Below are 17,842 nucleotides of genomic sequence, written 5' to 3'. Positions count from 1 at the left end.
GTATTTTTTATTAAAATATGCCATAATATACTATGTCGTAGAAAAGTTTGCAAGAGAAAAAAATCTCATAGGAAAGTATGTCATAGTTAACCATGCAATAGTATAGTTTGTCATAGCAAAATATGTCAAAAAATAATATAGTATTTTTTATTAAAATATGCCATAATATACTATGTCGTAGAAAAGTATGCAAGAGAAAAAAATCTCATAGTAATGTATGTCATATTTACTAAGTCATAGTTAACCATGCAACAGTATAGTATGTCATAGCAAAGTATGTCAAAAAATAATATAGTATTTTTATTAAAATATGCCATAGTATACTATGTTGTAGAAAATTATGCAATAGAAAAAATGTCATAGGAAAGTATGTCATAAAAATGTATAGTAAGTCATAGTTAACCATGCAATAGTATAGTTTGTCATAGCAAAGTATGTCAAAAAATAATATAGTATTTTTATTAAAATATGCCATAGTATACTATGTCGAGAAAAGTATGCAATAGAAAAAGTCATAGGAAAATTTGTCATAGTATAGCATGTCATATTTACTAAGTCATACCAGAAGTGCAATAAGCAAGTGCACGATATAAAGTGTGTGCATAAATGCAGGATAGAGCAGTATTATGAAAATATTTTACAAGTGGTATTGCATGTCATAGTATACTATGTCGTAAAAAAGTATGCAATAGAAAAAAATGTCATAGGAAAGTATGTCATATTTACTAAGTCATAGTTAACCATGCAATAGTATAGTTTGTCATAGCAAAGTATGTCAAAAAATAATATAGTATTTTTTATTAAAATATGCCATAGTGTACTATGTCGTAGAAAAGTATGCAATAGAAAAAAATCTCATAGTAATGTATGTCATATTTACTAAGTCATAGTTAACCATGCAACAGTATAGTTTGTCATAGCAAAGTATGTAAAAAAATTATATTATATAGTATTTCTATTAAAATATGCCATAGTATACTATGTCGTAGAAAATTATGCAATAGAAAAAAATGCCATAGGAAAGTATGTCATAGTTAACCATGCAATAATATATTTTGCCATAGCAAAATATGTAAAAAAAAAAAAGATATTAATATAGTATTTCTATTAAAATATGCCATAGTATACTATGTCGTAGAAAATTATACAATAGAAAAAAATGCCATAGGAAAGTATGTCATAGTTAACCATGCCAAAGTATAGTATGTCATAGCAAAGTATGTAAGAGAAAAAAATCTCATAGTAATGTATGTCATATTTACTAAGTCATAGTTAACCATGCAATAGTATTGTTTGTCATAGCAAAGTATGTAAAAAAATTATATTATATAGTATTTCTATTAAAATATGCCATAGTATACTATGTTGTAGAAAATTATGCAATAGAAAAAAATGCCATAGGAAAGTATGTCATAGTTAACCATGCCAAAGTATAGTATGTCATAGCAAAGTATGTCAAAAAATAATATAGTATTTTTTATTAAAATATGCCATAATATACTATGTCGTAGAAAAGTATGCAAGAGAAAAAAATCTCATAGTAATGTATGTCATATTTACTAAGTCATAGTTAACCATGCAACAGTATAGTTTGTCATAGCAAAGTATGTAAAAAAATGATATTATATAGTATTTCTATTAAAATATGCCATAGTATACTATGTCGTAGAAAATTATGCAATAGAAAAAAAATGCCATAGGAAAGTATGTCGTAGAAAACTATGCAATAGAAAAAAATGTCATAGGAAAGTATGTCATGTTTACTAAGTCATAGTTAACCATGCAATAGTATAGTTTGTCATAGCAAAGTATGTAAAAAATAAAAATACCATAGGAAAGTATGTCATAGTTAACCATGCCAAAGTATAGTTTGTCATACCAAAGTATGTCAAAAAATATATTATTTTTATTAAAAAATGCCATAGTATACTATGTCGTAGAAAAGTATGCAATAGAAAAAAATGTCATAGGAAAGTATGTCATGTTTACTAAGTCATAGTTAACCATGCAATAGTATAGTTTGTCATAGCAAAGTATGTAAAAAAAAATTAATATAGTATTTCTATTAAAACATGCCATAGTATACTATGTCGTAGAAAAGTATGCAATAGAAAAAAATGCCATAGCAAAGTATGTCATAGTTAACCATGCCAAAGTATAGTTTGTCATAGCAAAGTATGTCAAAAAAAATATAGTATTTTTTATTAAAATATGCCATAATATACTATGTTGTAGAAAAGTATGCAATAGAAAAAAATGTCATAGGAAAGTATGTCATGTTTACTAAGTCATAGTTAACCATGCAATAGTATAGTTTGTCATAGCAAAGTATGTCAAAAAATAATATAGTATTTCTATTAAAATATGCCATAGTATACTATGTCGTAGAAAATTAGGCAATAGAAAAAAATGCCATAGTATACTATGTCGTAGAAAACTATGCAATAGAAAAAAATGTCATAGGAAAGTATGTCATGTTTACTAAGTCATAGTTAACCATGCAATAGTATAGTTTGTCATAGCAAAGTATGTAAAAAAATTAATATAGTATTTCTATTAAAACATGCCATAGTATACTATGTCGTAGAAAAGTATGCAATAGAAAAAAATGCCATAGGAAAGTATGTCATAGTTAACCATGCCAAAGTATAGTTTGTCATAGCAAAGTATGTCAAAAAATAATATAGTATTTTTTATTAAAATATGCCATAGTATACTATGTCGTAGAAAAGTATGCGATAGAAAAAAATCTCATAGTAATGTATGTCATATTTACTAAGTCATAGTTAACCATGCAACAGTATAGTTTGTCATAGCAAAGTATGTAAAAAAATTATATAGTATTTCTATTAAAATATGCCATAGTATACTATGTCGTAGAAAATTATGCAATAGAAAAAAATGCCATAGGAAAGTATGTCATAGTTAACCATGCAATAGTATAGTTTGTCATAGCAAAGTATGTAAAAAAATTATATAGTATTTCTATTAAAATATGCCATAGTATACTATGTCGTAGAAAACTTTGCAATAGAAAAAAACGTCATATGAAAGTATGTCATGTTTACTAAGTCATAGTTAACCATGCAATAGTATAGTTTGTCATAGCAAAGTATGTAAAAAAAAAAATACCATAGGAAAGTATGTCATAGTTAACCATGCCAAAGTATAGTTTGTCATAGCAAAGTATGTCAAAAAATATATTATTTTTATTAAAAAATGCCATAGTATACTATGTCGTAGAAAAGTATGCAATAGAAAAAAATGTCATAGTATACTATGTCGTAGAAAACTATGCAATAGAAAAAAATGTCATAGGAAAGTATGTCATGTTTACTAAGTCATAGTTAACCATGCAATAGTATAGTTTGTCATAGCAAAGTATGTAAAAAAAAATAATATAGTATTTCTATTAAAATATGCCATAGTATACTATGTCGTAGAAAATTATGCAATAGAAAAAAATGTCATAGTAAAGTATGTCATTTATGACATGTCATAAAAATGTATAGTAAGTCATAGTTAACCATGCAATAGTATAGTTTGTCATAGTAAAGTATGTCAAAAAATAATATAGTATTTCTATTAAAATATGCCATAGTATACTATGTCGTAGAAAAGTATGCCATAGAAAAAAATGCCATAGGAAAGTATGTCATAGTTAACCATGCCAAAGTATAGTATGTCATAGCAAAGTATGTCAAAAAATAATATAGTATTTTTATTAAAATATGCCATAGTATACTATGTTGTAGAAAATTATGCAATAGAAAAAAATGTCATAGGAAAGTATGTCATAAAAATGTATAGTAAGTCATAGTTAACCATGCAATAGTATAGTTTGTCATAGCAAAGTATGTCAAAAAATAATATAGTATTTTTTATTAAAATATGCCATAGTATACTATGTCGTAGAAAAGTATGCAATAGAAAAAAGTCATAGGAAAATTTGTCATAGTATAGCATGTCATATTTACTAAGTCATACCAGAAGTGCAATAAGCAAGTGCACGATATAAAGTGTGTGCATAAATGCAGGATAGAGCAGTATTATGAAAATATTTTACAAGTGGTATTGCATGTCATAGTATACTATGTCGTAAAAAAGTATGCAATAGAAAAAAATGTCATAGGAAAGTATGTCATATTTACTAAGTCATAGTTAACCATGCAATAGTATAGTTTGTCATAGCAAAGTATGTCAAAAAATAATATAGTATTTTTTATTAAAATATGCCATAGTGTACTATGTCGTAGAAAAGTATGCAATAGAAAAAAATCTCATAGTAATGTATGTCATATTTACTAAGTCATAGTTAACCATGCAACAGTATAGTTTGTCATAGCAAAATATGTAAAAAAAAAAAAGATATTAATATAGTATTTCTATTAAAATATGCCATAGTATACTATGTCGTAGAAAATTATACAATAGAAAAAAATGCCATAGGAAAGTATGTCATAGTTAACCATGCCAAAGTATAGTATGTCATAGCAAAGTATGTCAAAAAATAATATAGTATTTTTTATTAAAATATGCCATAATATACTATGTCGTAGAAAAGTATGCAAGAGAAAAAAATCTCATAGTAATGTATGTCATATTTACTAAGTCATAGTTAACCATGCAACAGTATAGTTTGTCATAGCAAAGTATGTAAAAAAATAATATATAGTATTTCTATTAAAATATGCCATAGTATACTATGTCGTAGAAAATTATGCAATAGAAAAAATGCCATAGGAAAGTATGTCATAGTAAAACTATGCAATAAAAAATGTCATAGGAAAGTATGTCATGTTTACTAAGTCATAGTTAACCATGCAATAGTATAGTTTGTCATAGAAAAGTATACAATAAAAAAAAATGCCATAGGAAAGTATGTCATAGTTAACCATGCCAAAGTATAGTTTGTCATACCAAAGTATGTCAAAAAATATATTATTTTTATTAAAAATGCCATAGTATACTATGTCGTAGAAAAGTATGCAAGAGAAAAAATGTCATAGTAAAGTATGTCATATTTACTAAGTCATAGTTAACCATGCAACAGTATAGTTTGTCATAGCAAAGTATGTAAAAATGATATTATATAGTATTTCTATTAAAACATGCCATAGTATACTATGTCGTAGAAAAGTATGCAATAGAAAAAATGCCATAGCAAAGTATGTCATAGTTAACTATGCAATAGTATAGTTTGTCATAGCAAAGTATGTCAAAAATAATATAGTTTTATTCAAATATGCAATAGTATACTTTGTCATAGAAAATTATGCAATAAAAATGTCATAGGAAAATATGTCATATTTAGTAAGTCATAGTTAACCATGCAAAAGTATAGTTTGTCATAGCAAAGTATGTCAAAAATAATATAGTATTTTTATTAAAATATGCCATAGTGTACTATGTCGTAGAAAAGTATGCAATAGAAAAAATCTCATAGTAATGTATGTCATATTTACTAAGTCATAGTTAACCATGCAACAGTATAGTTTGTCATAGCAAAATATGTAAAAAAAAAAAAAGATATTAATATAGTATTTCTATTAAAATATGCCATAGTATACTATGTCGTAGAAAATTATACAATAGAAAAAAATGCCATAGGAAAGTATGTCATAGTTAACCATGCCAAAGTATAGTATGTCATAGCAAAGTATGTCAAAAAATAATATAGTATTTTTATTAAAATATGCCATAATATACTATGTCGTAGAAAAGTATGCAAGAGAAAAAAATCTCATAGTAATGTATGTCATATTTACTAAGTCATAGTTAACCATGCAACAGTATAGTTTGTCATAGCAAAGTATGTAAAAAAATGATATTATATAGTATTTCTATTAAAATATGCCATAGTATACTATGTCGAGAAAATTATGCAATAGAAAAAAATGCCATAGGAAAGTATGTCGAGAAAACTATGCAATAGAAAAAAATGTCATAGGAAAGTATGTCATGTTTACTAAGTCATAGTTAACCATGCAATAGTATAGTTTGTCATAGCAAAGTATGTAAAAAATAAAAATACCATAGGAAAGTATGTCATAGTTAACCATGCCAAAGTATAGTTTGTCATACCAAAGTATGTCAAAAAATATATTATTTTTATTAAAAAATGCCATAGTATACTATGTCGTAGAAAAGTATGCAATAGAAAAAAATGTCATAGGAAAGTATGTCATGTTTACTAAGTCATAGTTAACCATGCAATAGTATAGTGTCATAGCAAAGTATGTAAGTCAAAAAATTAATATAGTATGTAAAAAAATTTATAGTATTTATTAAAACATGCCATAGTATACTATGTCGTAGAAAAGTATGCAATAGAAAAAAATGCCATAGCAAAGTATGTCATAGTTAACCATGCAATAGTATAGTTTGTCATAGCAAAGTATGTCAAAAAATAATATAGTATTTTTATTCAAATATGCCATAGTATACTATGTCGTAGAAAATTATGCAATAGAAAGAAAATGTCATAGGAAAGTATGTCATAAAAATGTATAGTAAGTCATAGCTTCCATGTCAGAACAAGTGTAACAGTGCAGGTTAAAGTGTGTCAGCGATGCTTTAATACTGCTGCAGCATTTTTCCTTGTTGATGGACGATTCAGTGTTTTACTGCAGGTGCTGACCGCTTCATGGATGATGTAGCTCGTATGATTGGCTACCGGCCTTTCCCCTGGATGAAGTGGTGTTGGTCCTTTATAACTCCATGTGTTTGCATGGTAAGACTGAACAACCCCGGCCCCTTAGAGAGGACACAAACACACAGCCACTCCGCAGCTTTCTCACTTCTTTACTTGTACATTTCCATCACAAAAGAAATAATGACATTCAAGAAACAATCTTTACATTCCTCTCTCCACACTTCATATATAAAAATTGAGTAATGGGATTCCACACCGTGATCCTGAAAGAGCTGCATTATTAAAAAGCATTAGTGTGGTAACTGCAGATTTTCACAATACGTTGCCAAAAGAACCCAAATTCCATGAATACAAGTAGTACTCTTTTAACACTCTCCAACATACAAGTGTAGATATAATAGTAGTCACGAACTATGCTGTACTCAGAGTAGAGCCAGCTGAGGTGGTTCAGTCCTGTTTTAATGTCCTCTCCCCTCCCCCGCAGGGCATCTTTATGTTCCACCTGGTGAACTACAAGCCGCTGACCTACAACAATGTGTACGTGTACCCGTGGTGGGGCGAGGTGATTGGCTGGTGTCTGGCTCTGTCCTCCATGCTCTGCATCCCGGTCAGCCTTCTCTACAAACTGTTCCGAGCCAAGGGAACCTTCAAAGAGGTCAGCGCTCGCTCACACCAGACACAAACAAAAGCAGAGGTTATTTTAAAGGCATAGCATGAGTTTCCACACAGCTCTACACTTCCTTTGGAAACTGCTTCAGAGAAACTTTTCACGTGCAGATTTTACTTACATTTTGGGTCCTTTTTCTGAACATGCTAGAAAGTTGATTTCTGGCTCGAGTCATTTACAAAAACGTGATTAGTCTCAGAGGAAGGTGAAACGTTTCCTACTGATAATGACAACCTAATCATATAATATGGCCCAGGAGTCTGCTGTGGTTCAAGAACACTGAAACTTTCTTATTTTACAGTGTAACTCTAATGATTAAGACGTAACTAAACCCAAATCTGTCTATCTAATGCTAGCCATCGGCTGTTGGTCATAGTAAAGCATGTCGGATGGTGATGCACAGATGTTTCCTAGCAACACATTACATTAAGTCTTTACTAGCTGAGACATTTCTGAGGTTTAAAATGTTGCAACCTGATGTAGTAAATCATTAGTTTGAATCCAGTTACTAAGAACTTGGAAAGACTCTACACAGAAACTTGAAAAAGTATTAATACCTGGCACGACCCAGTCCAGGTCAGTACCTGGTTTTCACTAAGAGCTCTGTGGATCAGAACAAGCTGACAGGCACCACGTGATGATTTCAACATGATAATGTGTTTTGGTGAGAAACACAACTTTAGTTTGTTTAGCAGAAAATTTGAGAAAGCTTTCATGAAGCCAGGTGAAGCGGAGCGCACCTCATCTGTATGTCTATTAATGCTTCCTGCTGTGTGTTGCAGCGCTGGGCCCACCTGACCACGCCAGTGTGGGGGCCCCATCACCTGGAGTACATGGCCCCCGACATCAAGTCCCTGACCTCGCTGTCCCCTGGCACTGATGACAACAAGGTCATCATCTTTGAGAGTGTCATGTAGGCTGGACTCCACCAATCACAGCACTCCATCTCCATCCATCCCACCTGTGACAAGATGGCCGACTCCTCACCACCACACACCTGACCTCGGACTGGACTCTTGAAATTCTCCACGCCTGTAAAGGAACAAGGGAGTAAGAGAATGAATCAGCTCCTCCAGGAGGGTTTTTATAATCACGGCAACAACAAATGCTTCCCTTGTTCCCAGATTACAACCAAACGTGTGATTAAAACCAGCAGATCACTGGGTTCTTTATCTGTAAAGGGCTTCGACTCCTCTAGTTCTCAATGAAGAAGATGGAAATATTATTCCCCTTGACTATTTAAAAGGACAAAATGCAGACATTTTTCACAAAAAACCCTGGAGGGGCTGAAGAAGGCTGGAAAGATTTCTTCCTGATGAAATGCTGCTGAACGTCTCCCGTCAAGTTGGAGGTTGGACTTCCTCTATGTGGGATGAAGGGTATCAGTGCAATCTTGTCTTTGGTGGGGTGGGGGGGGTTGGACATGCAAACATACATGATAAACAGCCATCACACACACACACAGAGTCTGAACTTGTGGGTAAAAATCTGAACTTAAACCTTTGACACTTTAATGGGCTGTGTATGTGTAATGGCTGTTTATTAAGACAGAGTTTTAGACAGACAGACTGACTGACCCCCAACAAATTACCAGAGGTCTTTGCGACGTAACAGGACTTAAAAATGTCAGAATTATCTGCGCTTCAGTCCTGTGGTCAAACATAAGAAAAGACGTAAGGTGGCCTCCCATCAATGAGTTGAATTCCTGGAATTAGCACCGTCCGTTTATTTGTGAAGGCACTTGGAAAAGGAAAGGTTTCCATGTCCGAGTGTCTTTTGCAAGTTTTCGGGAGTTCTGCGATCCTGGAACGACCCCTGAACACTGAATGTACGCTAATAAAGAGCGCCGCTGCTTTTTGTGTGGCTTTTCTTACCGCACGACAGAGTTTGGCAGCAGGACTGAAGTGTAAAAGCAGCTCCTGTTACAGAGCAACCAGCGGTCCGTGAACGCACCGCGCTGCCAGGAAGCCGAACTGAGCTCAGTGAGTCCTGAATGCCTCGTCAGGCCGTCCTGAGTTGAACTAGCCTCGACTCTGTCTTTGATCCTGTTTGTGAGCACTTTATGTGACACTTTGATTGTTGAAGCCTGTTATTGATCTAAATTCTAAAACCCGATCAGGACCGAAGTGGGTGTGAAACTGAAGCCGTCGTCTCGATGTTTCGGTTGTTTGAACATATCAGCTCGTTTCCTTCCAGCTCTGAAGCTAAATACTGTGAATCACCAGCTCCTACTACTGATCCCAGAACAGCCCTGACTCCTGAAGCAGCGCGTGGTTCCCTGACCGCTGACCTCCGATCTGTTTCGACAGTCACACCGAGGCTTGATTTACTCAGGCAACGATAGATCTGACGTCAGAAGGAAGGTTCCAGTGAGAATTCAGTCACGATAGTAACGAGCACGTCTGCTCCGTCACCGAGAGGAAGCCGCAGTCAGGACACCAAGGTCCAACTTACTTGTTATTCCTGAAGCTTTCAACCACAACTCATGGGCTTCCTCAGCGAAATCCGCTCCACTCTTCAAGCTCAAGTCCAGTTTGCTGTTTTCTGTGAATGCAAACAAGTAGAAATTGAATGGTTGCCAAAACAATCTCAACTCAAGGTCCACTTACTTGTTAGACCCGGAGCTTTCAAGAAAATAAACCAGCAACGATTTTGATAATTTATTAAGTACAAATGCCAAACATGACCTGGCTCCAGCTTCTTAATTATGTGTCCTTATGTGATAATAAGCTGAATATCTCTGGACTATTTTCTGACATTGATTAATAGAGAAAATATCTGGCATATTAATCGTTGTGAAAAATAATCATTAGTTGTAGCCAAGACTGGATTGGCAGCTGCCTCGGGGTCAGTTTGCGTCAGTGGTTGTACATTATTTGGTTAATTGCAAAGTTTAAGAACAGTATTGACTAAAACAGCTCCTGAATTATTCATCTCAAACATGTCCCCCCCCCCCATCACATGGTCTGATGTCACGCCTTAATTACCAGTTACAGTTTCTGTGGTGACGTTAGGCTCCTCCTCCTGTCAATCACATCCCCGTCATGCGACCAATCACAGACTGATTCAGGAGTTCCAGTCTGTGAACACAAACAGAAAAAGTCCGATTTGACACAGTTAAGAATAAAACTGCTGCTCAGAGCTTGAACATTTCCTCTGAACAACATCGACGGCGACTGAAATCACACTGGATCTGACCTTTAACCCCTTTCATGTTCTGTATCTGTGTGTGAGAATCAGGTCAAAGGTCGGGCTTCATCCCCGGGTCGACCGAAGTGCCAAACGGAGCGATACTCGCCCTGCAGGGCTGATCCCAGACCAGGGCTCCAGGCTGCCAATATCAACCTGTTCACTCTTCTTCTTCTCTGCCTCGTTTCATCGGTCTCATTAACGCTGAGGTCCGTCCACCAAACGTCACGCTCTCCTCCTGAACAGCTGAAGGCGGTCGATGCCGATAGTTTTTATCTATCTGGTTTCCTGGGCTGGAATAAAGTCTAATTACAGGCCCTGAAACCTGCTGGCTCTGCCCATCACTGTTTGTTTTGGACTTGAACTCAATTTGTATGTAGCTGATTAAGAAATGCAGCACTATGGATGACGAACGCATCAATAACACATCCTCGATTCGGTTTGCTACATGCATGATGACCGTTCACGTCAGCATGTACGTCACAAACGTTTGCAGCCTTTTCCAAACTTTTCTGTGCAAGAAAATCCAGATTCTGTCCGGACGTCATCACAAAACTGAGCCACTGAAGCTCCTCTAAGCAGATATTTAAATGTTTGAGTCTTAATGTTAAAACAACAATTGGTTGATATACTGTAATCGGATTTTATAAACTCTCAAATACAGATGTTGGTATCAGCCTCAAAATCCAGTATGAGCCTGAGAAACGCCAAAATTTAAATTTATTTGGAAGAAGAAGCAGCTGAGATGAGTTTATCTGTATTTACCAGTCAGATCAGCTGGTGGAGAGATGAGAGCCGGAGGACTCAGCTTGATGCCAAGCGTTGCCTTACGTCGTTGTCTTAACTCTAGAGCCCATACGGTTGACTAGCCAAACCCAGAGCCCTACAGGACGTCCTGTGTACGGCTCTGGTTTATATCCCACCGATCAGCAGTCTGCGGGGGCGTGTCTACAACTCTGTCTCCTAGCAACCACTCACCATCCACCTATCATGTGGAAACACAATGATTAGAATGTAAGATAGAGTAAAACTACATACATTTGCACATTGTTGTAAAATAATGTTGCTAGCACTTTTAAAAAGAATCGTGTTAGAAATCGTTTTTGTTTTACATATTGTAAAATGAATCAGAGATTTATTTTGTGGAGGCTTATTTTGCTGATACATACAGTATGACAGATATACATATATTGAATATCTTTGTGTGTTATCTATATTTGATGCAGTATGTAAATGTGATGATGATAATTTCTGGCTGATTGTTCACGTTTAGCCGGCGAACACAAGCAACGCGCCGCACGAAGCGACCAACTAGAGCTTCAGGCTACCTCACTTCTCATTCAGACTTTCAAAACAAACTTCTTTTAGCTTTTTATGCAAACGTCAGCAGCAGGAGGGGATTATGGGAAGTGTTTCTGGAAGCATTTCCCTCCTCCGCCTGTTTCATGTTGCAGCTTTAAAGGTTCTCCAACACCAATGAAAATATGATAAACTGAAGATCTGACATGCAGGATGCTAATTTTATGCTGTGAATTAAAAAAAAAAAACAAACAAACTGGCACCCGACTGCAGAAACTTCTCAGAAAAATTAAACCAAAACTGTAAAACTGGGACGTTTTTTGGACATAAGAGTGTCACATTTTGTGGCTCTACATCCATCGATCCATTGAAACTGTATTATATTAACATACGTTGGTGCTGTGAGGCCTTTAAGTGATGTCTGACCGGCTAATGTGAACAAGCAGCGAGGGGCGGGGCTTTTATTTTGGCGGGTTTGCTGCGATGCAGTGATGTTAAGGCTGTCGAGGCTTCGTGTGGCTCTGAACACACCACGAAAGGGAATCTTTTTTTTTTCTTCTTTACTTTTTTGATTTCTGATTTTCAAAGTGCTCAAGTGTTTTAAGAGTTTTAGCTTTAGATGATTTTAGCTTTTTTCTCTCTGTGTGTTTTACTGAATCAGTGTTTTTCCCTTAGACCCCCCCACGGCTCAGATTCTCACATTATTATTTCCAAGCAGAAAGAAGAGTTTGATCTGCTCGTCTCATTTGATAAAATTAATTTCCACATATTCTACATTATGGGTGAAATCACTTCTTAACGTAAATTTAAGTGAAGACAAAAAAAACATTTTAAAGGCTGAATAACTGCCGACTGCGACTTTAAAATAATAAGAACGTTCTTAGTTTGTGATGACGGCTGAGAAGCTACAGTGATGCTCATACCATGTGAACAGCATGCAGTAGAACAGCTACCTCGACAAGGTGAGTGGGTCCACCTGGACAGACACCTGCGGTGAATATACCAACACTACAGCAGAGAAAACAACTACATATCCCAGCAGTCAGTGGGAGCTTCCAGACACCAATCACATCCGGAACACCTTGTTAGCATATATGGTAAATCAGTTAATATGAGACATGACCATAAACAATGGTGATTTCAAACAGCAACAAAATAAAAACTGAGTTCGATTTAATTCAAACAAAAACAAAAGTGAGAACCAAAACAGGCCAAACTGAACCCTGTTTCCCAGCCAATCAGAGGCTCTGCTGGCTCACTGAAGGACCAGGCCAGCCAATCACTCACCAGGATATCTACCACCACTCCGTTTGAGCTCATCGTGCGTTCAGGTCACAGAGTTATCGCGATTACCAGTTTCTGAGTCGTAATCGCAACTGGGAAACTTTTATCAAAACTCTGATGAATCTGAAACAAACATGGACGCCTCACGCCAGCCACGGTAATTAAACCCTAATTCAACGGATATAACGTTCAGTATTTTAACCCTCACACGACCAACTGTGATGAAGTTAACGTCGTAAACATGAAAATCTTTCCCACATGAAATATTACTCTCTGCTTCTGGGTTTTGGATGATTTTCTGTCTGAAATGAAACTGAACTTTTGGACCGTTGGTCAGACTGAAACATCAGTTTGAAGAATCACTTTAAATTAGGAACTAAAGACGGACTTTGACAGTTAACTGGTTAAACAAAGACTAAATAATGATGGAAACACTCATTAGCTGCAGCGCTACAGTGGAGTTGATGCTGATTGGCTGGTCTGGAGGTTCAGTGTGAGATCACAAACGATGGATTTAAACGGAGATTATTATTCCAGCACTGATGATTAAAACTAGCGAGATTAGAGATGAAATATTGTTGTAGAGGTCACATGTGACTCAAGTGCCACTGATAACCGACTAATAAAACTAACCTGACGCAGTTATTTTATAGAAACTCTAATCAAACTGACATTTTAAACAGAGTGTATTTTATTTTTAAAGTTGCATCATTACTGTTTTTTAAATGTCTCATCTCTGAACTGGAGCCTGGGGGGGTCGGGTCGGGAGGGGGAGTTAAAATCTGCAGCCATTTAAGACAAAAGAAAATCTGACAAAATGAAAATGTACATTACCAAAATCTGATGTTGTTTCATGTCATTTTGTCTTTACGCTTGTCAGCCAAAAAAAAAAAAAAACTTGTCGTGACAGAATCTTTGATCCGAAACTGTAAAGCGCCGGACTGACGGACGCAGAGCGGAACAAAAACAACAGCGTGCTGTTCAGTCTGCAGGTGCTGGAAATCGTCACTCACTGCTGTAAAACACTGTACAGAATCTGTCTGCCCAGGTTTGGATCATCGATTCTGTCCAACGAACTTCCCCGTCAGCTGGTTTCCTTCAGCAGAGAGCGCCTGTTTCCCCATAAACCATCTGAAGTCCGTTTCCCCAAAACCTCCAGCTGTTCTCAGACCAGCACAGCCTGGATTTCACTCACAGCTGAGCTTTTTAAGTTTGGGAGTTTTTAAATAATTGAAATTCATTTTACTGTAGATGATGATTATTTTTTTTTTTAGATATTTTTGAAAAAATACTGTCGAGGATTTTATAGCCAAAAACATTGCCAAAGTGTTTTTTAACCTCCAAAAACAAAAGACAACTACGGAAGTTTAAAGGGAAAAAGATTTTTGTTAGTTTGTTTTTTCCTTTTCTTGACACAGCTGGCTGGTTTTACGACATGTCACTGGTGCTCCTGAAAAACTAAATCTTTCATCATGATATCAAATAACTTTCTTACCTTCAAGTTTTTTGGGAAGCTGACCTGAGGTCGGATGTTGTAGCAGTGGAACCAGCAGGGGGCGCTCTCCTCCAGTGGGAAACCCCGTCGTGTTTAGGCTGGAAACAAAGACCGAGTCCCGGCAGCTTTCAGCGTACAGAGCTGGATGACGAGAGAGAGAGAGAACACATCACTGCAGGTTTCTTTTAACAAAAACATCAGAGTTCATCAGAACTACAACGTACATGAAATAAACTACAGCTGTTATATTAAGAGATTCGTGTTGAGCTAAAATAAGTAGATGAAAAATTAGGTTATGATCGAATAAAAACTCTCACAAGCATCTCATAACTAGGACTTAGTGAGTCAAAACTGACCTCTGAATCACTACATTTCCGATTGTTTCAGTGACTCACAGAGGTCTGGTGTTGTGCTCATTAACGGCTGTTTCCTCAAGTGGAAAAAACAATCGTCCAATCAGAGTAATTTTCCTGTGACAGAGCCAGAAAAATGGCAACCAAAAAAAAAAAGACTGAAAAAATGTGGATCAGATGGTTGCAGTTGTTTTCATTAAAAACGGCTCTTAAATAACATCTAATGGAAAGTACAACATCATCCGCAAACGTGTCGTCCACAGTCAGAAACCTCCCTCCTTCTCAGAGTGCTAACTCAGTCAGATCTGAACTCTCAGACATGAAACACATATTGAATCGTTCAGTGTGACTCACTCTTCCAGATGAGATCATTATCTCTGACGTCCGTCCAAGAATAATCCTCCAGAAATCCACTGAGACACCAGAGAAGAAAGCGGCTGCAGAACCTGCCTGAGAATCCTGCTGTTTCTAAGTTTCCTTCAGTCTCACAGTGATCCAGAGACAGCTGTCTGTCCGTCCACGGGTCCACTGCAGACAGGAGCTGCTGACTGCTGGTTCGGCTGCTCTGATGGGACAGTTTGACTGAATGTGAACACATACAGGCTTAATGTGTTTTTACATCAGGATTTTCAGTCTGGCAGTAAGAAACATCTTACGAAACTGAATATGTAAGACTAGATTAATCTATTCCACATTTTCCAACAACTAATATCTCATACAGAGAGTTTTTATTTTTATCATTTCATCTATTTACTTCCTGTTCAGGCTGTCTGAGCTTCCAGAAAGACAAATAACTGACGTTTAGATATGAAGATATATCTTCTCTCACTTTGGTGCTGAAATTCGCACAATTTCAGTCCTGTCTGTGTTTGCAGCCCAAACTGAGCTACATGGTGACATCATTCATCCCAGCGTCAGCCATTTTATTGTAAATGCGTCTCTGTGACTTCCTGTAAACCGCTAGTCTTCCATCCAGAACAGTAGATTAGACAATCGATTAGGTGATAAGTAGCTTAATTAATTAATAGCTGTGTTAACAATAGTAACGACACTCTGGGCTCGACGTTAACTCGCCGAGTTGATGATGAGTTACCTTTGAGCCCTGATGATGCCACCTGTTTCAATGACCTTTGACCCCTGTGAGGGTCTCCATACTGTAAGCCACTGTGATCACTGTGCTCATTCACCAACTAAACCAACGGCAATAAAACTAACGTCATGACAAACAGCTGATCTGTCTCCGTGGTTACTGGGTTGTTTGCAAACTCACTGTGGCTTTATTTTGTTCCTTTGTTGGGTCTGTAGTTATGAAACATGTTGATCACAACATGGAAGTTTGAGTTTCAGAGTTAATTATTTCTATTATTTATTCATTTTATTTAATATGACTGCCATCCTATACGAGTGTACGTTTGCTTTCAAGTGGTGGGAAAATAAACAATTTTCTGCATTTTATATAAATCTAGTGAATAAAACATTAACATGAAATTGTTAACTATGCTTTCCATAAAAATGGTTTAAAAAAAAAATCACATTAAGTTTTAAGGTAGATATTGTAAACAGTCTAGTTAACGATTTTAATGGTGCAGATGAGGTTGTACTTTTTCAGCCCTGAGTAATGTCTGCAGGCCTCCTGTCAGGCCAATCAGAGGGCAGGCAGTATGTATGTAGCCTGAAAGGCAAAACTCAGGGCAAAAACAACTCAGTCTTAGTTACTTTGCAGATTCATATTAATAATACAAAATATGTTCAACAAATAAATGATGCAACATTAAAGTGATGAACACATTAATGCATCAATAATTATAATCCAATAATATATATTATTCTGCATAATGAGTACTTTTACTTTTTGGTCGTTTATTTTGATGCTAATACTTTTACTTATGTAAGATTTTGAATGCAGGACTTTTACTGGCAGCAGAGTATTTCTACACTGTGGCATTTCTACTTTTACTGAAGTTAAAGCTCTGAGTACTTCTTCCACCTCTGGTCTTATCAGCTGACGCTCATGGTGGTCAAAATGTGTCCAGAGAGAACATTTTTTTCTACATCAACACGTCATCCAAGTGTGGAAATTAATATAAAAAACAAAAGCCTTGAGAAGTAAATCACCCGTGTCCCACAGAAAATGAACAGAGACGAACTTCGCTGCAGTTTCACTGGGTCAAACAAAGCTAAAGTTACCTCACTTCAACGTTCACTTTATTTTGCGGAAACTTAACTGGAGTTTAGTTAAACAAAAACATTTCAAAAACAGAAGTCTGACCTCCGTTTGCATCACGAGCTGAGTATCAGGACGCGTGATGAGGCAGCAGCACGTATGCGTGTGATGGGAGATACACTGGTAAAGTTTTCACATCTGCAAAAACATCTGAGCTAACTTTTAAAAACGTGATGCCTGTAGCAAACACCGGGCAGAAGTAGTCGTCGAGGGCCAGTAGCTCTTTGATGCAGGCAGCTTGTTTTTTTAGATTTTAAATGGCATCGTTGCCTTTATGTGAGTGGGGGTGAAGACGAGCGATAAAAGGTTCCCAACTGGAATCAAACCGGAAACATTATGATTATTATTTTGTGTAACAGACTGTTGGGGCGGACACTCCTCTGCAGCCACCTTTAAACCAGTCTGAACTTCCAGGAAGCCGAAGACAGAAATACTGGAGGCTTAAAAAAAGTTCCTGGCCTGAGACGTTCTCCTGTCAGCGGTTTTAGACACAAGGCGCTCGGGTCGGCTGTGAAAGCTGATCTGGTGCAATGGTGGAGTGGCTCGGCAGTGCGGTTCAAACCGGTTTCTAATGCCAAACGGCCGTTTAGACCAACAGCTGCCTTATTAAGACCGAGAGGAGGCGAAGCTGGGACGCTATGTTTAGACACAAGACAGACAGACAGACGGGGAGACA

At 36.1% G+C, this 17,842-nt stretch overlaps 1 protein-coding gene across 1 annotated transcript in view; it reads left to right on the top strand.

Annotated features, from left to right (window-relative positions):
• slc6a8 (solute carrier family 6 member 8) overlaps positions 1–16,170 on the top strand; it is a 69,244-nt gene extending 53,074 nt beyond the window's left edge. The window contains exons 11-13 of the mRNA XM_044210255.1: positions 6,633–6,733; positions 7,140–7,310; positions 8,105–16,170. Coding sequence (XP_044066190.1) covers positions 6,633–6,733; positions 7,140–7,310; positions 8,105–8,239 — 407 coding nt within the window. The 3' untranslated portion in view covers positions 8,240–16,170. The remainder of the gene's footprint in view (positions 1–6,632; positions 6,734–7,139; positions 7,311–8,104) is intronic.
• The last annotated feature ends 1,672 nt before the right edge of the window (positions 16,171–17,842 follow it).

The sequence above is a fragment of the Siniperca chuatsi genome, linkage group LG10, assembly GCF_020085105.1.
Source record: "Siniperca chuatsi isolate FFG_IHB_CAS linkage group LG10, ASM2008510v1, whole genome shotgun sequence".
Taxonomy (NCBI): domain Eukaryota; kingdom Metazoa; phylum Chordata; class Actinopteri; order Centrarchiformes; family Sinipercidae; genus Siniperca; species Siniperca chuatsi.
The sequence above is the reverse complement of the archived record's forward strand: the minus strand, read 5'-3'. Positions and strand labels throughout refer to the sequence as shown.